This window comes from Antechinus flavipes, chromosome 2, assembly GCF_016432865.1.
Source record: "Antechinus flavipes isolate AdamAnt ecotype Samford, QLD, Australia chromosome 2, AdamAnt_v2, whole genome shotgun sequence".
NCBI classification, from domain to species: domain Eukaryota; kingdom Metazoa; phylum Chordata; class Mammalia; order Dasyuromorphia; family Dasyuridae; genus Antechinus; species Antechinus flavipes.
The window spans coordinates 76,652,784-76,676,796 of NC_067399.1; the positions used below are offsets into that span (position 1 = coordinate 76,652,784).

General features: G+C 36.4%; 1 protein-coding gene across 1 annotated transcript; it reads right to left on the minus strand.

Moving 5' to 3' along the window:
• Positions 1-16,356: 16,356 nt before the first annotated feature.
• LOC127547978 (ubiquitin-conjugating enzyme E2 N-like) lies at positions 16,357-16,878 on the minus strand. Its single transcript, XM_051975110.1, has 2 exons — positions 16,665-16,878; positions 16,357-16,541 (listed from the first exon to the last, which is right to left on the minus strand). The coding sequence occupies exons 1-2, from the start codon at positions 16,866-16,868 to the stop codon at positions 16,410-16,412; spliced, it is 336 nt and encodes a 111-aa protein (XP_051831070.1). The 5' UTR covers positions 16,869-16,878; the 3' UTR covers positions 16,357-16,409.
• Between the last annotated feature and the right edge of the window lie 7,135 nt (positions 16,879-24,013).

Genomic DNA, 24,013 nt, shown 5'->3' on the forward strand with positions numbered 1-24,013 from the left:
TCCAAATTTTAAGGAAAATATTGACAAGAGTGAAAGCAACCAAGGATAATGAGAGAATTGACATCCATACCATATGAGAATGATTTGAAAGATTGGAATTATTCATCCTGGAGAAAAAATTTATGGAGTACATGAAAGTTATCTTCAAGTATTTGAAAGAATGTCATGGGAAAGAAAGGGCAGGCTTATCCCATTTGTTCCCAGAGGGGTGAACTGGGAGGAGTGGATAAAAGTAACAGAAAGGCAGATTTAGACCTTCAATAAGCAGAACTTTCCTAATAATTAGAGTAGTACAAAGGTGGGATGGAAGTGTCCTGGAAAATAATAAGCTCTTCAACTCTAATTGTGTACAAGCAAAAACAAAGATGAATATCTCTCAGGAATTTTACAGAGATTTCTTATCATGTATGGGTGAAGATAATATTATATCTAAAACATATTCTAATACTGAGATCCTATGATTTTAGAATAAGAATTTTCATATTTAGAAATTTTAGTTTGCATTTTCCCACTGTCTAACTTATATACAACCTAAGTGAAATCCATAATCAACCATATTTTTGGTCATTTTTATAATTGTAACTGGCATTATAGAGCACTTGAAAGTTTGCTAAGCAATTTATATATATATATATATATAATGGGAATTTAATCCCTTAGATTTATTTGCCACAGGGATTACCACGCTCATTTTATGTACTCGAAAACTATTCAATCAAAAAAGCCAAGCAATTTGCCCATGATCAAAAAGCTAATAAATGTCAGTGACTGGTTTCAAATCCAAGTTTGATTAGGATTTCAACTTGTACCACACCTTCTTTTACCAAAAAGTTACTTGTATTGTATTATACCTTTAATCACTGACATTTCCCTGTCTCCAGGGATTCATATTCCCTTGGCTTTTTGTCTCTGAATAGCCTCTTTTCCCTCTTCTCACCAACTAGCTTATTCTTGCCAGTCTCCTCCTTGCCCAGAAGCTAGAAAACCACAGGGATTCCTTTGAAGCAACGGACAATAATGCTCCCATCATTCTGAGACCTACAGCAGAGCCTAGTCTATGAAAACAGTTACATACTGAGGCAACCAACTGTGGAACCAAGATGTTAGCCAGCTTTCAACCACATACTTCCCTCCAGTGTGGTCAACAGGGCACCCTTGAATTAGACATTGGAGGGCAAAGACCCAGCCTACAACTTTGGCTTCCCATCAGAGCTGTTATCATAGCTAACTCTGTGGGAAGTGCTATGCTCTTGGAAATAAGTTACAATGAAACCAAAATATATATTTTGCTTTGAGGCAGACTCCCAGTGGGTATCCTTGTGCTACAAGAAATGAATTATTGCATCACAGCATATTTCAAATGAGAGGGATGTTAAAACACAGACCATAGAATGTCAGAATCAGAAGACATATTAGAGCATATAGTTTGAAGTTGGAACCTTAGAGCATAAGCCCTCAGAATGTAAGATCTAGAATTTTAAAGGTCCTTTGAGAATGGAACAAAGAAAGTTAGAGCTCTGGAAATGCTCTAAAGATATTAAACATAGTGTTAGTGCTAGCATATTAAAAATTTCTATAGGACAGGTTGGCCAAAGAGGAATGACTTATTTTCAAAAACAAAATTCTGAAAATATAAAAAAAGAAACTTTCAGTGAAGAAGAAAAGGAGAACCATCTAAAGAGAGTCATTTGTATGAAGAGAGAACTCAGATTTTTAATGACATGAATATAAAAGTGAAACAACATCAAGTAGCTGAAGAATTATATGGAATTTATATGGAAGAATTAACAAAGTTTGTAAGAACATTGTCAGGAAAGCTAAAGTCCTAAATGACCCTGGCTATGGATGATAAGGACAACCAAAGGAAATGATTTTAGCCAGGTTTGGAGAAAGAAGAAGGATCAAAGTAGGGATCAGTCTACTCTTTGGGAGACATGTAGTTACAGTGTGAGAAAAGCAAACTACATAGCTTTTATTTCATTTCCCTTTCAAAAATTAAGGAGAATGCTCATTACATTTGGAATTACAGAGCAAAAATGGAAAATTTAATAAAGCAAGTGAAAGACACTTTGACATACTCAAGTTCAAGTTATCAGATCTAAATGTACTTTCAAGAGTACTGAAAGAACTGGAAAAGATGCTGAAACCATTGCCAGTGATGGAAAAATGAGGAGAGTTGGAGGGGTGCCATAGGGCTGCAGAAGATCAAGAAAGGGAGCAGAGTTGACCAGTATCTGTATGAAATGATGTTTCTTGTTACTTTGTGCACATGGTAAAGCCTACCATGTTATCATCCTCTTTAATTATCTGTGCAAAAAGAAGTCATGAGCTGTGACTTGTTTTTTGGTTTCATTTAAGAAGATTGATACTTATATGCTTCAGTTCTTTGGGAGTAACATCAACTAATCAGTCGTTAGACAAAGATTCCACAGTCATTGACTGATAATTGATTATTTATGGCCTAGAGTAGTAAAGAAACTCTACAAAGATCTTGATAAAATCTGCCAAATCAAATTGACTTATAATCTAAAATGCAATAACTTCAATGCAAAGTAGGCAAAGGGAAGGATGGCAGAAATCTTAATAAATGCAAAAAAAAAACTTTGTTGGAAAAGACTCTATATGGATTATTTTACTTTATTGAGCCAAATACTTTTTGTGATTTACAAAAAGTCATGACAGTGGGATTTTTCATTCTTTGCACCTTTCAAGCAATTATGAAGATGTGGTCTTGCTATAGAAAACTGTCTACAAAGAAAAAGAAATAAACTCTATTTTTGCAATTTTCCTCTCATTCTTAATCCTGAATCATATATTTTTTCACTAGTTTGTTCTTGCCCACCTTTGCATTGAAGTCTTTGAATATCAACGTATTTTCAGTTGTTTTTTTAGTCATGTCCAACTCTTCCTAAAAGCACTTGGAGTTTTCTTGACAAAGCTATTAAAATGGTTTGACATTTCCTTCTCTAGTTCTTTTTACAGATGGAAAAATTGAGGAAAATTGAGTTAAATTACTATGCTCAGGGTCACACAGTAAGTGTTTAAAATCATATTTGAACTCAGAGATTCCTGACTCCAAGCATGGCACTCTATTCACTGGTGGGGAAACAGGTGTCAGCATCCAGTGGACAAGTAGGTATCTCCACACAAGAGTTGACTGGGGACAAGATAAGTTTGTGTGCCCTTCAATAAGAGCGGATATGACTAATATTTCTTCCTGCCATCCAATGACATGTTGGGACAGTGGAGGAAAACATTTGTGGCTCGTTAAATCTCCAGAGATTATTTTATATAAGACCAACAGACATTGCTTAATCAGTGCACATTTTGAAAAGAGATTAAATTGCTTTATGGTAATCATGCCATACAAACTACAATCCTGCTTGAGGTGCAGCATGAACAAGGAGATTGTAGCATGAGTTTGTAAATCCTTTCTCCTCCTACCACTATCTTCCTGCTCTCCCAGATTTGCAGCCTAGGTAGAATCCTCTAACTGCTCCCTTTCTCTCACTCCCCATCTCCAATCTGTGTCTAAGGCCTATCAATTTTCACCTTTGCAACATCTCTGAAATATGTCCTTTTTTCCTCTGATACTGGCACTGTTCTAGTGCAGACCCTCAATTATAGACTACAAAAATTGCCTAATTCTCTCCCCACTCCAATTTATTCTCCGTTCTGCCACCAAAGTGATTTCCCTAAAGAGCAAGTCTAATCATGGGATCCTCTTGCCCTTTTCCTTCCATTCTCAACAAATGCAAGTGACTCCTATCTTTTTCAGGATCAAAAACAAAATCTCCTATTTGGCATTCAAATCCTTTCATAATCTATCTTCTCTCTCCCTATCCCCACTGAACCTTGCCAATCTTCTTATACCTTCTAGCCTTTCTACCTATATGCTCTGAGCCTGTAATTCTGCCCTCCTGGGTGTTCCATGAAAAAGGCACTTCATCTTCACAGTTTCACTATTCCCCATGTCAAGAGTCCTGCTCTCCTCATCTCTCCCTCTTAACTTCTTTAATTTCCTTCGAATCCAAACTAAGAAGCCTTTCCCAATTCCTCTTAAATTTACTCCTTTTTCCTGTTAATTATGTCTTATTTGTTGTATACATCTTGTTTATATTTGTTTCCTTGTGGCCTCTTCTCCATTAGCTTATGAACTCCTTAAAAACAGAGTCTATCTTTTGTCTTTTTTTTTGTCTCTTTGTTTGTTTCCCAGCACTTGGCATAGGACAGATATTTAATAAATGCTTATTGACTGACTGATTTATCAGAGAACTTCAGTTTGTCCAGTGATTATCCCAAAAGTGACTGACATCTCTACAGGAGTTATATTAGGATTACCCCTCACCATAAGTGAAACTGTTCCTTTTGCCATTATATGGTTGTAATTTGGATGTAAAGAGAAGTTTTTCTGTATTACAAATGGCCTCTGGGAATGTCTGCTCACTTGTCAAAAGTGAAATTGAAAACTCAGATCCAAATGGGAGGGATTGCTAAAGAAGTTCATATCTGTACATTCTTCCTTTTAATTCTAATTCCATTCAATAAATATATTTGAATCAATAATATGAATGTGTGTTTCTTTGAGTAACTCCAAATTGCAAAGGAGCTATGTGTTTTAATAGTGTGAGGGTAACCCAGTCTTGATAAACTTATGAAACATTGTGTGATCACCTTGAATTTTAAGTTACAGACTAAGATGAGGAAACCGGGCAGGAACTGAGGGGCTGAAAGCAATTCCCTGTACAAGGACAAACAGCCACTTGGAGAACCTGCAATTTGCACATGGTGGAGAAAGAGAGCTTAGCTGGTAGGTCAAGCTTGGAGTTCCACCTGGTGGTTTATGCAGGGATTGCATTAGCTTTTCGAGATCCAGTCACCTGTCTTTCTACCTCTAGTGCCCAACTAAGAGACATGTGTGTTTGTATGACCCAAAATGACCTGGACCTTCACTCTATATAAGCAAGCCATAAGTATCTTCTTTTTTTAATATCTTTTTTAAAAATTTTTATTTAATAATTACTTTATATTGACAGAATCCATGCCAGGGTAATTTTTTTTTTTTTACAACATTATCCCTTGCACTCGTTTCTGTTCCGATTTTTTTCCCCTTCCTCCCTCCACCCCCTCCCCTAGATGGCAAGCAGTCCTTTATATGTTGGATATGTTGCAGTATATCCTAGATACAATATATGTTTGCAGAACCGAACAGTTCTCTTGTTGCATAGGGAGAATTGGATTCAGAAGGTATAAATAACCCAGGAAGAAAAACAAAAATGCAGATCGTTCACATTCGTTTCCCAATAAGTATCTTCTTGGTAATTTATTTTTGTTTATGCTCATGTTGAACACTGTAAGAAGAAATAACTGCATCCCATGAAATAATGCTTCTTGTGGCTTTTGTGAGCAAGTTAACACCAAGTCCATAAACTCATTTATTTGACTCTCCAAGATTAAGTCATTCTCTCATTTTGTTCTTACTCATTTTGGTTTAATTTATTGTGAGATTGTTAGTATTTGTATGATTATTGGTACCTAGATCATTGGTACCTAGACAGCATAGTGAAAAAAGTACTAAACTTGAAATCAAAAAGATCTGAGTTCAAATACTGCTTTAGACAATTCTTAACTATATAACCACTTAGCCTCTGTTGGTCTCAGTTTCCTCAACTGTAAAATGGGGATAATAGTAGCACCTACCTTGTAGGGTTGTTATAAGGAGCATATGAAATATATGTAAAGCACTTAGCACAGTACCTGGCACACAATATGTGCTCCATAAACATTTGTCCTCTTCTCTCCTTTTCTCCATCATTTCCCCCTCCCAATTAAAGTGTGGAGAATCATTTCTGTTTTGCATTGCCATGCCAAAGAACCCATCACCTAACTGTTAATCTGATGATGAACATTTAAGCCCAGCTTTGGACAATCAGTAAATAAACATCCACTAAACTTTTGCTATGTGTCAGGCATTGTGATAAGTGTTAGCAGATAAGACAAAAAGACAGATTGTGAGTTGAAGAACTCACAATCTAATGCATGTACTGAAGTCATCCTATCTTAGTAGAACCTATCAGAGACTGTGTTCTGTTGACATAAACTTCAAGAATCCAGCGTCACCTTTTCAATATGTAGAGGAATTTAAGGAAGACTTTTGTGGAAGCTCTGAGTAATGTATATGCAGTTTTCAGCTGTAATTAACAAAACTTTTCATGCTTTCTTGTCTTGGACAACAATTATTCATGTTTGAGATCCTAATTTTGCCATCTTTGATTTAGTGGCAGTAGTGATTTAAAACATGGACAATTTTCATCATGGAGATCAAGAACAGTGATAGATTTAATGCACTACAGCCCATGTTTTGGTGAATTCTATGTAAGCCAGCATTAAGGCAGTTCTGGCTTACACTATATATTCCTTCTTAGACTGCTGCTGTTACCTATTTGAGAGTGTCCTGTCCCTGTGGGTAGGAACCTGGAGAGATGCATCCATCGATATATATCTTTGATAATTCTGATAGGTAGTTATATTAGTTTTGTTTGTGAAAAACCTTTTAAATTTTATATAACCATATTTATCCATTTTATATTTCAAAAAGTTCTATGTAACCTTGTTTGGAGGGAATAAACTACATGTTTTCTAACTCTAGCTAACTTTCCATCTCTGCCAGTCTAAGTTATATTGTTCTTTTCAGCTCAAATATTCTATTTTCCATGTCCATGTCAAAGTTAGTGTCAGATCTGGAATGCAAGCCCATTTATCCTGATTCTAAGTTTACCTCTCTTTCTACTAAAACATACTGCATCTCCTATTTTGAGATTTGGAACTATGGTTTTATTATTACTATGTAAATAACATAATATTTGCACATTATGTTATTTTAAAATATATAAATAAATTTGTGTTTATTATTTATATCAAATCCAAAAATTCCATTTTCAGGACTTTAATTACTAATTACTGACTCAGAACAAGATGCATAAAACCTGTCAGGTTTCATCCGTTTCCTCATCTGTAAAATAGGAATAATAAGTCTGTTATCTTGTATCTCTGAAAGAGCAGGGCTCCTAAGGAAGATTCTTTTTGTCTATACATTAACTGCAAGAGCAAGTCCAAAAGCCAGTCTGAGTTGGTCAATTTACCAGGAGTTGATGGGTTCTGATAAGTGATGACCCCAGCTTAGCCAACAGGTTTATACTATGGATATGCTATGTCACTCTTCCCTGCTCCCATCTCCACTGTTTCCTTTTGCCAAAAAACCAAAGAAATGACCAATGAAAACTCAAGAATTATGTTGTTAATAGGATTAATGAAAGTGAACAAATTGAATAGCTATTGAAACCTTATTCAGTTAAAGGTATAGTAACTTAGCTCAATAGTAAATCATTCCAATTCAGTTCTAAAAATATGTATTAAATGTCTACTATCTATAATATTCTATGACTGATATATAAAGATAAATATAATCTAGAACTCAAGAACCTTGCAACTTGGAGATGAGATGGAAAAAGGATAGAAAAATAGAGAGAGACATTTATATAAATAATTGTAATAAAAAAGAGAAGGTTCAACTAGATGGTTTTATAGAAAGAAAGAGAGAGAGAGAGAGAGAGAGAGAGAGAGAGAGAGAGAGAGAGAGAGAGAGAGAGAAGAGGGAAGGAAGAGAAAAGGAAGAGAGGGAAGCAAGGAAGGAAGAAAGAAAGAAAGAAAAGAGGGAAGGAAGGAAGGAAGGAAGAAAGAAAGAAAGAAAGAACGAAAGAAAGAAAGAAAGAAAGAAAGAAAAAGAAGGAGAAAGAAGAAGAAATAAAGAGGAAGGAAGGTACATAGATAAGATAGATAGATAGATAGATAGATAGATAGATAGATAGATAGATAGCATTTTGGGGGCACTATCTTGGCCCCCAAAGAGCTTAAGTTCTAATAGAAGATAACACATAAAAATATGCTGAACAAGCAAGCAGATGCATGCATGCAGCAAGATTTCAAGAAGTGGAATGGCAATCCTGTTCTAGTCTAGATGTGGCAAAAAGTCTCTAGGAAAGTTCAGATTCAAGCAAATTGCTATGGGAAGTTTGAGGAAGGAGTGATTGATGGAGTGGTGAGAGAAGGCTTTTTGGAAGAAATGACATCTAAACCGAGTCTTGAAAAATGAAAGGACTTCAGCAGACTGAGCTACAGGTAGGGAGAATAGTCTATGGTGTGAGGGACCATGTGAATATCAGAATAGCGAAGTGAGTGCTCGAGGTTACACAAGTTAGCAGCAGAACTCAAACCGAGGTGCCCTGATCTCATTCTTCCACATCATATCCAATTTTGAAAAGTCTTTTAGAAGGCATGTTTCAAAATTATTAGAAGGAACACAAGCACAGTTGTGGTAAAGGGCTCCTGAATCCTTGCTTCACTCTATGGTTTTTCTTCCCCAACAACCAGAACATGAGGAGATATTTTCCAGCCCTGCAGTTGGGCTGGGCATTTTTAGTTCTGTGGTTGGGATGAGTGATCTCCAGCCAGGGCTCAGTGCACAAGCTCACATTCCAGTCTCCTTGGGCAACCACAGCATCACTCCTCATTCCCCCAAGTCATCACTTTGAAGGAAAGGCAAGGCTTTTCAGAATCCAATTCAAGAAAATCAAGGCAGCCCAAGGCAAATGATTCTGTCAGAGTAGCAGAATAAGGGGTAAACACTGGGGAGAATAGTAGATGATAGTTTTCTGATGCTTTCAGATGTGTTCATTCTATTATCTTACAAGTGCCTCAAAATAGAGAGGGAATGACTGTTCACTCACATTTTACAGATGATAAAACCAAGACCCAGAGGGAAGTAACTTAACTAAAATCACATAGAAAGTAAGATTAAGGCATATTTGAATACAGGTCTCTTAGTTACAAATCCAGTGCTATATATAATACACCAAGGTGAAAATATAGAGCCAGTTAACAACCAATAACAGTCCATTTCTTGAAATTTCCTCAGAAATAAGAGTTCACAGGTTTAATTTTTTTCCAATCCTTATCACTCCAGTCCTGCTGTGAAGAAATTTTGGGAAAATTCAGAGATAAGTTTAAAACAATGATTATTCCTATTTCATTAGGATACTTGAATAATAATAATAGAATAATCTATGTTATAGAGGTGCATCTCAAAGTTTTCATGGGCTAGGATCAATCTTTGGGACTACTGAACAAAATCTTTCTTTAGTCTATGCCCCCATTCATATATTACACATAGACATTCTCTCTCTCTCTCTCTCTCTCTTCTCTCTCTCTCTCTCTCTCTCTCTCTGTCTCCTTCTCTCTCTCTCCTTTTTCCTCCTCCTCCTCTTTCTTCTTCTTCTTCTTCTTCTTCTTCTTCTTCTTCTTCTTCTTCTTCTTCTTCTTCTTCTTCTTCTTCTTCTTCTTCTTCTTCTTCTTCTTCTTCTTTTCTCTCTACATATACGCATATACACATTTTCAGAGTTTCTGCAAATTCTGTGACATCAGAATATAATGTATTTATCTTTATTTTTTAAAGAGGAAAATGAATTTGAGAACTGAAAGTACCCTTAGTAGCAACTATTCAAGCATTCAGGCTAACAAAACACTGAATATAAGTATAGGACAGGCTTTATTTGATCTGTCAAAAAATGAAAAAGATTTGCCCCTAAGCCCATAAATGATCGACACCTCTCTTATTTTTGTTAATGAGTCATATCATCCACAAAATCTTATACAATTTTATAAACCTATAACTGCATTAAAGTTGATCCTCTCCCTTGGTTCCCAAGGCAAAAATATTCAAAGTTTCTGAAGATTCAAACAAGCTTCCTCTTTGGCTAGCCTGGCTTTCTTTAGGTGTTTATGAAGTCCATAATTAAGGTCTTCCATTTTGAGGGGAATTACTAGTGATAGGACCTTTCCCCAGACTTATATAATACTCATGATACATAATACCATCAAAAAAACAAGATCCAAGCTCCTTTTTGGTCCCGATTTTGTCAAAATTTTAAAAGAATACCTCTATCTCAAGGAACTTCCAAGTAGTTTCTGAGATTTTGTGCCAAACTTATTTTTCTTATCTTTCTACTTCTAGATTTCCTTAATCATTGTCTACAAGTGAATTCGTTGAAGAATTCAAAAATGGAAGTATAGTTGTTTACAAAGGAGCAATAATAGCCATCAAATCCTTGAAAAGTGTTTCATTCTTGAAGATTCTCTGAATGTGGGTCAAGGATGATTTTGACTGTTTTCTCTGGGCCAGAAGACCATCTTCCTTGTTGAGTTAATACATGACTCATATACTTGATAGTAGCTATGGAAAACTAGTATATATCCACTGATATCTCTAAACCAGATTCATCCAGCCAATTATTAGTATGTCTTTCTGTTCTTCCAAGATGTTTTCAAAGAAAAGTCAGTTAGATATACCAACACATCCTGATAGTTCATGTCTCCCGCCATTTAATTTATAAGCTATTGGAAAGTTTTGGGAGTCCCCTGAGATTCATTGGGGCATATATGTTCAAATTGGTTGAACTGGGCAGATAAAGGCTGACTCCTTATATTCTTTTGCCATTGGGATACAATAGTATCAATATACCTATTGAATAAACCAATGCTTGTTGAATAAGGGGGTTGATCAGACAAAAACCTTGTTCAATTGAATCCCTCCAATCCACTTGACAAAATGATTGGGTATGAATCTTTATCAGAAAAAGATATTCTTATAAAGCTTATAGGACATATGCTTTGGCTCTTGGATGGAGGACATGAGATTTGCTGAGATTACACAGAAATTCTTTTAGACCCTATGCTGGAGGATTTGGGTTATCAGGAGAGACTAGGGAAAATAAACTCGTGAATCAGGAAGACAAACTCCTTTTGGAAGAGACACTCTTAACTAAACAATAAGATAATCATTGTTTTAAACTGATCTCTGAATTTTCCTACAATTTCTTCATAGTAGGATTGGAGTGCTAAGGATTGGAAAGAATTAAATGTGTAAGCTCTTATTTCTGATGAAATTTCAAGAAAAGGATTGGTATTAGTTGTTAATTGTCTCTATATTTTCATCTTGGCATATTAGTTACAGCAGTGGACTTGATCTAAGAGACCTGTGTTCAAATATGCTTTCAGTTTATTTCTATGTGACTTTAATTAAGAAGCATGAGGAGAAAGGACTCCATCTCTTTGGGTCCTTCTGTTTTGAGATCATTTTTCAAAATTTTCTCTCCCTTGAACTTCTAACAAGGAGAAAGATTTTCCCTCTTTCCTTTTCTCAGTGACAATGGTGGCTATAAGCATATAAAGCAATCAATAAACTAACATGTATTAAGTGCTTACAAAGGACCAGATACTGTACCTTTAATTCTATTGATATAAAGAATGGTACTCTCTCTCCCATCTCATAGTGTCTTCCCACATCTCATGGCATATTCCTTTGATGGATTCTTCCAAACTCCTTTCCTATGGCTCTCCCAAATCTATTTCATATTTACACTCTTACAGCCTATTCTTTTGGTAACAAGGAAAAAAAGAATGCCAAAATTCCCTGCTTTCAAGGAGCATATATTCCAATGGGAACAGCAGGGACAACATGTAAATAAAGAGAAACAATATATGAAACACAAAATAGAAAGAAGCTAACTTTAGAGGAAGACATTCTGGAAGCTGAAGTGATGGAGAGGGAGAGGAGATCAAGAAACTTGACTATAGAAAGTAATATTTGAACAGAGTCCTGAATGAAAATATGGATTCTAAAAAGTGGAGGAATGAAGAAGTAATTTTCTAGGCATGAGATCAATAGGTACAAAGCAAAGCAAGCAGTTCAATGTGGCTGGATCATAGAGTGCACACTAGAAAGTAAAATGGAAAGATAAGATTCTAAAAGTTATAAAGAGCATGACAGAAGGAATCTGTGCTTGTTGGGAGAGCTTGAATCCATAGTTACCTGTTATAGGACAGAACTTGAAACAAGGTGTTAAGTCAGTGGAATTGATAGAGACAATAGTTATCTAATTTAGCCTTGTACTTAACAGTTCTCTAGTTCAGTACATGTATTTAGTACTTACTATAATTCCACAAGATTCACACCTATGATGAGAGAGAATATAATCTCGGACAAACTCAGCCAGAAAAACTAGGGAAGACAGAGACTGTGGTGGTGGTCCTCCTGCCTCCCCCACAGAAACCAAGACACATCCAGGAGGACCTCAAGAAGCCGGCAGAGGCAGAGAAGACAAAGGACTGGCAGCAGGAGCCTAAGATCTTGGAACCAAGGAGAGAGATAGGCCTCTAAGAAAGCTAACTGGGCCCCAGAAAAGGAGACAAAATTTGGAAAGAGACAATAAAGGATTTGGACTTTAACACCTATCTGCACTTGTGATGATTACTGAACTGAAAGGAAAACTGCCTCCAGAGACCCCAAGAAAACCCCAACAAGAGAAGATTACACTTTAGAGAGAATATTACAGTTACTTATTTTTATGTTTTGGTTTTTTTTCCTTAGTAGCACACTACTTATCTGAGAAGAAAAGATCCAGCAGCAAAGCACTTAAAAGAGCTATCTATGGGTGGTCTGTGGGTCTCGGCTTTTTGAGTTGCTCAGACAATGCAGAGTATAAATGAAATCATTTGTTCAAAATCTCACAAAAACTTTGCCTCTAGAGGGAAAGAACTTGATCATTATGGGTAATTTGAGATGTTTTGCTTTTTTTTTAAACTTCTTAGTATTTTCTGTAGTGGAGGTAGTTAACAACTGTACTATACCTGATTTACATAGAGTGCCTTTTTCTGAGAGGACCTTGTTACGTGTATTTTGAAGAGATTCTTAATATAAGCCAAACTTAAGCTTTTTTAAAGCAGCAGTTCTCAATGTATGCTACAGGAACCCCTGAGAGTCCCTTAAGACTGTACAATATGGTAAATATCAAAATATATAACCCACATAAACAAAAGCTCTTTATAGAGACCTCAATAATTTTTAAGGATGCAAAAGAGTCATGAGATCATAAATATGAGAATTACTATTTTAAAGATATCCTCAGTGCCTACCTCTTCTATATAGTCAAACCTTCCCTCCCCCCCCAACCAATGAATCCAGATTCAGGTGAACTCCCAACTGAAACTCCTTTTGCTGCCTTGGAGTACACTGGATCTTGGATGGAGTACATTGAAACCACTGGTTGCTTACCAACTAGCTCAAGCTTATTTTAAATTTTTGGTATACCATACTGTGCTCTCCTTCAATGTCGAAAAATCTGATAGATGCAACAAGGCACTGTAGGTAACTTGTTGCATCTGACATTGAAAGACTTAGATCCTAATTCTGGCTCATTTATTCACCATGGAGGTGATTTGAGGCAAATTATTTAATCTCTCTGGACCTTCATATGTAAAATTAAGAGATTCGACAGGATTACTCTTAAGTTCTAAATTTATGGTCCTAAGAAGTAACATTATGATTCTTCTTATTTTCTTCCATATAATTACTACCAGAATTGATGTATATGAATTGCTAGGCTCCTTGACCATGCTATTAACCAGCAGTTGTTTCTGAGATCTTTTATTACAAAAAGGAGTATCTTCTGTGACTTTTCTCAAAAATACCAGGGGTCAAGGAGATGTATTTTATGGGTTGCTCTTTGGGCACATCTTACATATCCTCTTCATGCAATATGCATCTGTCATCTTCCCAAGCTTTTATTCTTCACTGGACAGCCACCAAAGTTAAACAAGCATAGAGGATAATCAGTACAAAAGTATAGAGATGGAACCTTAGACCCATTCTTCATATCTTTTTCACTTATATCATGCGGTACTCCTTTAACTAAGAATTTTCTGTGTGTTTCTAGGTGCGTCACTGCTCACCAGTGCTCTAAAGAGGCAACATCTGTGTTATTCATTTTAGCTCCTATAATTATAATATTCAAAACAATACACTATATAAATACTTAAAGCACACAACCAAACAAAAATTGTCTTAAAACAAATGGTATTACCTATAAAGGATAACTCTCAGAAAACATCATTGTCTAATCACCGCATGAAAATATTAAAGAAAATTATTTTCTCCAATGGATCCTGGAAGTAATTGCATCCAAGATGAAAACATTAGCTGAATTCTTATAAAATAATATTTGTAGGAAATCCCTAATTTATACATTTAGTCCCCCAGACAAGGGGTATAAGCCCTAGATTCAAGGTAAGGACTCTGTGGAACCTTATCTACTCAAAACCATAGCTCATGATCCACTTGACCAGTACTTCATTTTTCTAGTCATCTAAAGGTCACAATTAATTGTAAACAAATGCAATAGCATAATAAGAAAAATAGTTGGGTCAATGCTAGTCACTGCCAAGTAAGCTGCAGACAAAGGATGGAGAAGGAATGTGAGAATTCAGAGGATCATGGGTCTTTCTAAAGATATGTAGAGGAAGAGAGAAACACTTGAAGATCAGGACAAAGTTAATCTATCTATACCCTCCAATCATTATTTGTGCTAAGACTTTAATAGCAAAAAAGTCACACTTTCAGGGCATAAGCCACATCCAAATAAGGTCACTGAAAACAGAAAGATAAGATAAGGAATAAGGGATATCAGTAGATTTAAATGAAAGAGCTACTTTAAGAAGGATGGGAAGAGAGGGAAGCAGATTGTTAGCTCAAATCTGATTGATTGATCCACACTTACCCAGACACCATCGTCTCTCAAACTGATATCTATAAGGTCTGTGAATAGATTTCTAGGAGGTTCATGAGGTTAATTTGAATGGGGAAAATCATGTCTTTTTTTTCATTCATTTTTGGTTTACTTTGTAATCCTATATATTTCATTTTATGCCTTTGAAAACATTATTCTGGGAAGGAGTCCAAAGGCTTCATTAGACTGCCAAAAGAGTCCATGACACAAAATAAAGTTAGGAACCTCTGCCCTAAAGTAATGACAGAAAAGTGACACTATCTACAAATGGAAGAAGTCAAACAAGACTTGTGTCCAAAGACCTAAGACCCAGAGGGAAGCATGGATAATTTAATATGAAGCAAATGAGAGTAGGACTCTATACTTAAGATCACGTGCTCTGGTTCTAGATATTTATTGAAGTCAAACACTGTTCACAGTCTCCCCCTTCTCCACTCTACCACCTATATTATCATGTCACTATGTGTTAAGGAATTTAGTTACACATGTCAAAGATATGGCTAGATTTAAATATTTATTATGTTGAAAATATCAGTTACCATCTTTGACAGAATGACTCAGAGGACTGGTCAGTTTTAGATGTATCTGCATAGTAATGATGGATAAATATGGATAAAGAAGTCCATGGAGATTAGTCTGATCTTACAATCACCTGCAATTATCAGCACTTCAAAATCTATAATCACTCAGTGCTCAGGGGAAAAGAGGATATATGAAACTTTCCTCCAAGATCACTCCACAAATGTATAGTTTTACAAAAGGGAGGAAATCTGGAGCAAATGTGCTGGAGGCAGATTCAAACTCAGAGACAACATAAGGATTCCAAAGAAATGATAAAATGTACTAGATGGTTGGATAGGCACATGATGGGTGACTTCAGATTGTAAAATATTATTTTTTTAAAAGGTTTAAAAAAGGAATTATGCAGAAGAGAGTCTAAAAGATGGCTTCAGAAAAATGTATGATTAAAAAAGAAAATAGGCTAGTCCTGTGGCTAGAGTGAGGGACTCATCACATTCTCTACTGATATATTCACAAAGCCAAGACAATTTAAGGAAGGTACCCAGCCTTTTGGGTCAACCCCCTGTATGAGAATCCATGGGTAAGAATCACAAAGAATGGGCAAGTAGGGATGAGTAGCAAGCACTCTGCATCCCTGGAAGAAATTCCCATATTAGCTAGATCATAAATCCACTGGTATGTTAAAATATTGGTAGGCTACTTTGGGAATATTATATTCAAGGGCAGATTCAAGAACAATGAATAAAAATTACTAAGAGACAAATATATAGCATATGTAAGGAAAAGCTTCTGAACAATTGTGTGTATCCCAACAATCAAATAGGTTGATGATGGATTCCTTCTCTTTGGAGGCCTTGGAGCAAAGGGTTGATTTTATATATAGGTCAGAATAGATGGCCATTGAGGTCCTTTCTGACTAAAAGTCTGTGATTCTGTGAAACCACGGTAGGAAAAAAGACTAAAAGTCAAGATATAACAATGTTTTCAAGCAGCTTCTTAACAACACAGATGATCCTTTTGCTCATGTGCCTCAAAAGTAAAATCAGGAGAAGTATTGACTTGCTAAAGTGTGTTTAATCTCCAAAAGGTTGAGAGTAGACTGGACTTTTATTCTGAATATTTCTAAAACTATATCTATTCAATGCAAACAAACAAACAAAAAAGGATCTTGGCAGATTAAGAGTGATATTTGTGGTGTTCAGGCTGAATTTAATTATTATCCATGGCATAGAGCCTTGTCCATTCTCTGGCTGTTTCTATGGCTTGGGCTTCATTGGTCTTCCACTGCTGGGCTACATCATTTGCTAATGGATCGTCTGGATTGGGGGCACTTAACAAGGCCTGAATTGAGAGCAGAACAGTTAGGATCTGAAGTGCTGGAGACCATTTATCTTTCAAAATATCTAAACATATTCTTCCCAACTTATCCACATTAGGGTGATAAATTTTGGTTATGAAACGTACTTTAGGAGCTGTCATTGGGTATTCTTCTGGAAGGAAAAGTTCAAGTTTAAAAGTCCCTCCTTCAAAGGGGGAATCCTGTGGGCCTGCAATGACCACGTGAAAATAGCGGGAGTTGATTTCATCTGGTTCTGCTTTTATCCCAGGGATCGATTCTGTCAATAAACCCTGGATTTCCTTGACAATCCTGTGGGACAGCCTGGACATGTTGCCAGAATTCAGCCTCCTGTGACAATTTATGTTTTAAAGGCCCTTCCAGCTCTGACATTCTGTTTTATGTCCTAGTGGCCCTTTCAGTTCTGACATTCCATGTTCTATATTCTAAATTCCCTCCTAGCTCTGACATTATATGCCCATCTAATTATAGAATCTTGGAGCTGCATCTCAGAGGCCATCTAATCTAAATAAGATTCCTCTCTACATTGGTAACAAGTGGCTATTCAATCTTTGCAATGGGAAATCCACTACCTATCCATTTTGGACAACTCATCAATGCAAAAATCTTTCCCCCCTCCATTTTATATTACTTAGTTCTCTTGGTCCAAACAAAACAATTCTAGTCCCTCTTCCATATTACACTCCCCCAAGTGCTTGAAGACTACTACCATCCTTTCTCTTCCTTGCTGCAAATCAAGTCTTCTCTTTCCCAGGATAAATATATTAATTGTTTTAATCTATCCTACTTGGACATAATCTCAAGTTCTTTAATCATCTTAGAAATACTTTTTGGAATGCATCATAGTGGTGATCCTTCTTAAAATGGGGCCCAGGACTAAATATAAAATACTCTAGATATGTGGCCTGATCAGAGCAGAGATGGATGGATCTATCACCCCACCTCACTGAAGAGTAGGATCACACAAGCTTTTTGGATTACAGAATTATTCAACTGACATTTTAAATTGCCAATATTTGTGAAACTGATTTCTAACTCCTATTTAGAACGTTATATTATCTCTATTAACTCTTAATTAGATGTAACCATCATTCTAGCTTATTATATTTGAGATCCTATCTCCTAACATTCTATCTCCACATCATCTGTAATTCTGCTTAGTATTTCCTTTGATAAGCACTATGATAAAATGAATAAATACTGGATTTGAATCCTGCCTTTGACATTTCCTAGCTTTGTGACCACGGGCAAATCACTTAAACTCTCTAAGTCTCAGTTTTCACATTTAAAAAGTAAGGATGATAGTATCTGCAGCCCTACCCTAACAGAATTGTTGTGAAGTTCAAATGAAATGATATATAAAAAACAAAATTAGTAAGATACAAGACTTCAAGAAACAAAGTTTCCCACCACGTTGATCTAATTATGGTGTTTATTCATAGTATTCAAATTCCTAATGAACATTTATGCAAAAATGATACACAATATGACCTCTCTTCGTTTCATAGGCATCCTCAGGTCCCTGCTTTAGTCTAGTTATGGGAAAGGAAGCTATATGGAGTCTAACAGAATCAGATGCAACTAACTAGTTCTAAATCATAGCATTATGGTCTTAGAACTGGAAGGAGCTTCAGAGACCATCCAGTCCAACCAGTCCAACCTCCTCACTTTTTATATGGGAAAAATCATAATATGATATAATAATATGTTCTATAGCTTCTTCCAACTCTGCCCAACAGAGGTCTTGCTCAAGATTAAGCAGTTACAAATGGCAGAGCCAGAGTTCAAACCCAAGGTTCTGATGACAAACCTGGAGCTTTTCCATTGTATCACTTTAATTTAGTAATGTTAGGGAACTGTGACATCTTATACTTAGGTAGATAAAAGGGATCTGTGTGTACCAAAAGTCAAAACAAACCATCCTTGCTTCTGAAATCTCCAAGCCTAAACACCAGTAGTAAAATTACTTTTGATTCAAGGACTGTACTCACAGATATCCATCAATCACTCTACATGTTTCTAGCTGTACAACCTTCCTATGCCTCCATCTGATTAGTCTGTACCAATAAATGTCATTAATTAATTAAAGTCATTGGTGAGTATGGTGAATGGCCTATGATTGATGAGTATTGATGCAGAACTTTAAAGTTTTAAAATATTTTAGAAATATCTCACTTGTTCCTTATAACAACAGACATATATTATTATCCCCATTTTATAGATGGGGCAAACAAAGCTTAAATTTGTCCACAGTCTCAAAGGTAGAAAACATCTGAGGCTGGATTTAGAACTCAAGTCTTTCTGACTCTAATTTTTGTACTTATATGTACTTCATTTGAGACCTAAGTTTGAAGTACTAAGGTCTCTTCTATTTCTGATATTCATTGCTCTAAGCCAGCAGTTCTCAGGAACCCTATACATTTTTATAGACATCAGGAAGCTTTTGTTTTTGTGGGGGATAGCTATCAATATTTGTTGTATTAGAAAATAAAACCAAGGGGGTAGCTAGCTGCTGTAGCAGAACCAGGAGGACTGAGTTCAAATCCAACTTCAGACACTTAATACTTCCTAGCTGTATGACCCTAGGCAAATCACTTAACCCTGATTTCCTCAAAAAAAAAAAAAGACATTAAAATATAAGGTTTTAAAAATAGTTATTCATTTAAAATAGTGATAATAAATCCACTGCATATTAGCATAAATAACATATTTTGTGAAACAAAAACCCTGTTTTCCAAATAAAAAATGCTATGAGGAATGACATTGTTTTATTTTTTTTAATTACTTTAATGTCTGAATAGAAGACAGTGAGATTCTCATATTTGCTTTTATGCATTCAATCTGTTGCAACATTTTGTTTTTGGTTGAAATGAGAAAAAAAGGTCAGCATCAAATAGATATGTAGTAAGGAAAAGGAGTAGTATTTTATAGGCAAATAACATTTTAGTACTACTATTATTATTATAAAAATTGTTTTGACATTAATGATTTCCTTAAAGAAATCTTGGGAATCCTCCAGGATCTGCAGACTAATTTTAAGATCTACTGATCTAAGATAATTCTCTAAAACTTAGAAATTACAGAACAGCCATCAGTCTGCAGTAGTAGAAGAAGTTCCATGACCTGTAGTTTCCTATAGAAATAAATAAATAAATTCTGCTTACAACTTTCAGATCTTTGAGATCCATTTATAATTTGGTATGTTAAGAGAGGAAGTGAAATGACCCATTAAATCATAGTTCTGCTATGGATTCAGACTGGAAGCACTCTAGATGATTATGTTCTATAACTTCTTTCAACTCTGGCATTCTAGGTTCTAAGTTCTAAATTCTTTCTTTTCCAATATGCTTGGTCCATGGTCCTAGGTATTAGTTCTGGTTTTCCATGTTTTAAGGTATTTTCCACCTCTAACACTCTCTGTCTTAAGAATCTCTGCATCTGTAAGGAAACTACCCGATATGCACAAAATATTTCCTGTCCAAATACCATTTAGCTTTATTAAGTATTAACTATCATTATTTTAGTTTAGTGGTTTTTTCAATTGTGTTCAACTCTTCACAACTCCATTTGGCATTTTCTTTGCAAAAATACTGAAGTGATTTATCATTTTCTTTTCCAGATAATTTTACAGATGAGGAAACTGAGGCAAATAGGGTTAAATAGCTGTTCCAGAGTCATATAGTTACTAAGTATTGAAACCAGATTTGAATTCAGGAAGAGGAGTCTTCCTGAATCCAAATACAAGACTCTATCCTCTTAGCTACTTAGTTGCCCTATTATTATTATTTCTATTACTATTACCAAGCTGGAAAGAGTTCGAACATAAACTTAACAATGTATCATGTCTATTGTCCAGCAGTTCTATTAAATAGTCCAGAGTTGGCCCAGCTTTCCAACATAGCCACATTGCTCCCAGGAGCGTCTTTGGGGTAACAATTGATCCTGTCCGGGGCTAGCCCAACCAAAAGAATGGAGTTTGTTCACAAGGGCAAAAAACAATATTGTGAAGTTTTTAAAACTCCGCTGCTCTTGTATAAAAATCTGCAGAGTCAAACACATTTTTTTCATATTTTCATGGCGCCAGACTTTGGGAAAGGCTTGGAGTGGCAGCTGGAGCTTTTATATTTGTGATCTATTGAATGACGATGACAGGAGAAGCTAGGCTAAGAATGCTTTACAATTTGCAAGGTGCTTTCCTTGCTACAGCCCTGTGAATCCTCAATCTTTCTTGGCTTGAGTTCTTGGCCACTCATGTGTAACATGAATGGTTGGAGTAGATTAGGGGTGTCAAACTCAAATGGAAACTAGATCATTAAATTATGCATAAGGATCCTTGTTGGTGACATATTGACCTAGAAAAATACATGTTGTAAAAGTTGTCTGTGTTCTTTTGTAATTTTATTAATTCATTAAATGTTTTCCAATTACATTTTAATCTTGGAAATGTTATGGGCTCTGAAATCTCAATTTCTCCATCTGTAAAGTGATGATAATGATACTTGAAGAAAGAGACAGCATCAAATAGCAAAGAGAGAATAGGACCGGAAGTTCTGTGTTCAAGTCTTGCCTCTAACATACTTGCTATATGACCACAAGCAAATCCCTCAATCTTTGTGATACAGTGGACAATCCTCTAGGATTATAAATTACAAATGATCAATTTTCACCCTACTTAGTTATGTCTAGGAGGTAGCTAGGTGGTGCAATGAATATAGTGGGGTCAAGATGACCTAAATTCAAATCTAGCCTTTGATATTTACTACCTATGCATCCCTTAGCAAATCATATAACCTTTGTCTTGTTTTCCTTATCTTTCTAACATAATAGTACTTACCTCCTAAGATTGTTGTGAGATATTTGTAAAACACTTAGCATAGTGCCTGGCACATAGTTAGCACTTGATAAATGCTGGTTCCCACTTAACTTTTGTCTACCTGAGTTTTCCCATTTGTAAAAGGATTGCTGTGAGGATCAAATGAAATTATCAATTGGGAAAGTGTTTTGTAAATCTTAAAAGACAACATAAATGCTAGCTAATATATATATATATATTTAATATTCAGGTTTTAAAATTTCAACCTCTAGGGCAGCTAGATGTACTGGTCTTGAAGTCAGGAAGACTCTAATTCAAATCCAGTCTTAGATACTTAACACTTAATGTGTGACCTTAGGCAAGTCCCTTAACTCCAATTGTCTCTCCAAAAAAAAAAAAAATTTTGAGCTTCAAATTCATTCCCCTCCTTCTGTTCCTCTTCCATCCATTGAGAAGGCAAGCAATCTATCATTTATACATGGGAAGTCATGCAAAACATATTTTCATTTTTAGCTTTTATTATTAAATCACAAGCCTGAATTTCCTCATCCCCCAGAAATACATAAACTACCCACTTCATGGAATTGTTGTGAAGATAGTTCTTAGCACATAATAAACACTTTACGACTGTTGAATTGAACTGAAGTGTTTTGTAAACTAGAAAGTGCTGTGGAAATGTGAGCTATATTATGATTATTATGAATTTTCACAGTCATATCAATCCCAGAGAAGGGATGTTTACTTTCCCACTTCCCTGCTCCATTTGCCTGTGCCAAGAAGCTGCCCAACTGGCTACCCTAGCAGCTCCTGGAAAGCCACTAGAGTTTCCTTAATGATCTCCTTGACTAAACAAATCAGTAGCTGATTGGACTGCCTAAGAGCAAACTCTTTCAAGTGGCATTCATTCCCCTCAAGTTTGCAATGTTCCAGAGGCTCCTATTAGACACATTGGTCAGGTCAGGGTAGTTGGCAGTCCCTGCCATGTGCCAGTGGGCTTATGGGAAGGGCTTGTGAATTCAGCCTACAAAGCTCCACAACACACAAAGCTCTCCTCAGCCCGCCTACTTCTCAACTCCATCATTAGCCTTTTGTTTATCAGGAAGAAAGAAGACAACATTTAAAGACACCCCAAAACCCAAAATCCAAAATTCCAGACAGTGAGCTAATCCCAGCCACATTATTTGTAGTGTCCAAACTCTGGCAAAGCACTCCCCCTATTGGGCATTTATTTTCATTATTTATGCTAAAAAAACAACCCACCATCTTTGACATGAAGTACTAGTGCCCTCCCTCCCAATATGTTGTATTTAATTACATTGTCTATAGTCTTAATTTGCTATTTATACTGGGTCCATTTAGATATGTTCTTGTCTGCCCCCATCAAAATGGAAGATCTGTGCTGTGAACCAGAACAATTTGAGATTAAATAAAGTAATTAAAATGGAGGCAGCTGGATGGTCCAATAGAGAAGAGCCTCAGCCTCAGAATCAGGAGTACCTGAGTTCAAAACAAGCATCAGACACTTGACACTTACTTAACTCTGGGTAAGTCACTTAACTGCAATTGCCTTGCAAAAAACAAAACAAAACAAAAATAGCCAAAAATAACCAGAAGTGGACTTCCGGTTAAGATGGCGGAGAGGAGGCTCACAGCTGCATAAGCTCCACGCTTTCTCTCACTATCCACTTCATTACAAGCCTCTGAATCAATGCTTGACTGAAAAAAACCCACATATAGTTACCAAGAGAAGCCATCCTTGAGATCCACCAAGAAAGGTCTGTCTTTACTGGAGGGCTGAGGCGGTTTTAGATCGGGGCAGGCGGCGGGCAGCGGCAGTGAGAGCACGGGAGCAGACTGGAGAGGGGGTGGGGAGTGATCGCAGCAGTCTCTACAGGGAGAGCTTTGCTACAGGTTTGGATACTTTGCTCCGGCAGCAAGTCAACAGCCCAGCAGAGAAGCTAAAAACACCGGGGCTGAAGAATACAACCCCAAACAGCTGGAGTCTCTCGGGACCTGGCCGCCTCCCCCCCCCCCCCCAGTGACTCAGCACACTTTGGGATCTCAGAGCGCAGGCGCAACACAGTCCTGCTAGTGCCTCACTGCTGCCCCCTGCAGTCTGTAGAGGAAGCTGGATAACACACCCAGCCCCCCCCCCCCCCCAAAGAAAGACTCCAGTTTTTTCTGTTTTTCTTTGGTAGTTTGTCTTTGATTATTAGACAGAATGAGCAAGAAGCTGAAGAGGACTTTAACCCTTGACAGCTTCTATACAGATAGAGAGCAGACTCTAAATCCTGAGGAGACTAAAAACAGGCAGTCCCCAGGTGAATCCCCAAAGGAGGAGATCATCTGTTCCTTAGCACAGTTGAACTTCATAGAAGTGATTAAAAAGGCTCTCACAAGGGAGCTAGAAGAAAAATGGGGAAAGCAGAGTGAGGCTTGGCAAAAGAGCCTGGAGAAGTCAGTTAAAGAGAGAGTGGATAAAGAAGTAAAATCCTTGAAAAATAGGATTAGTGAACTGGAAACAGAAAACAGCTCTCTAAAAAACAAAATTGGCGAAATGGAAAAAAATTCCACAGAACAAAAGAACTCAATTGGACAATTAGAAAAAGATTTTAAAAAAGTGAGTGAAGAGAATACTTCACT

Coding starts and splice junctions, on each gene's coding strand:
- LOC127547978 (XM_051975110.1), bottom strand. CDS start 16,868: ATGTCCAGGCTGTCCCACAGGATTGTCAAGGAAATCCAGGGTTTATTG. Junction 16,542..16,664: donor ACCCAATGACAGCTCCTAAA/GTACGTTTCATA, acceptor CTCTCAATTCAG/GCCTTGTTAAGTGCCCCCAA.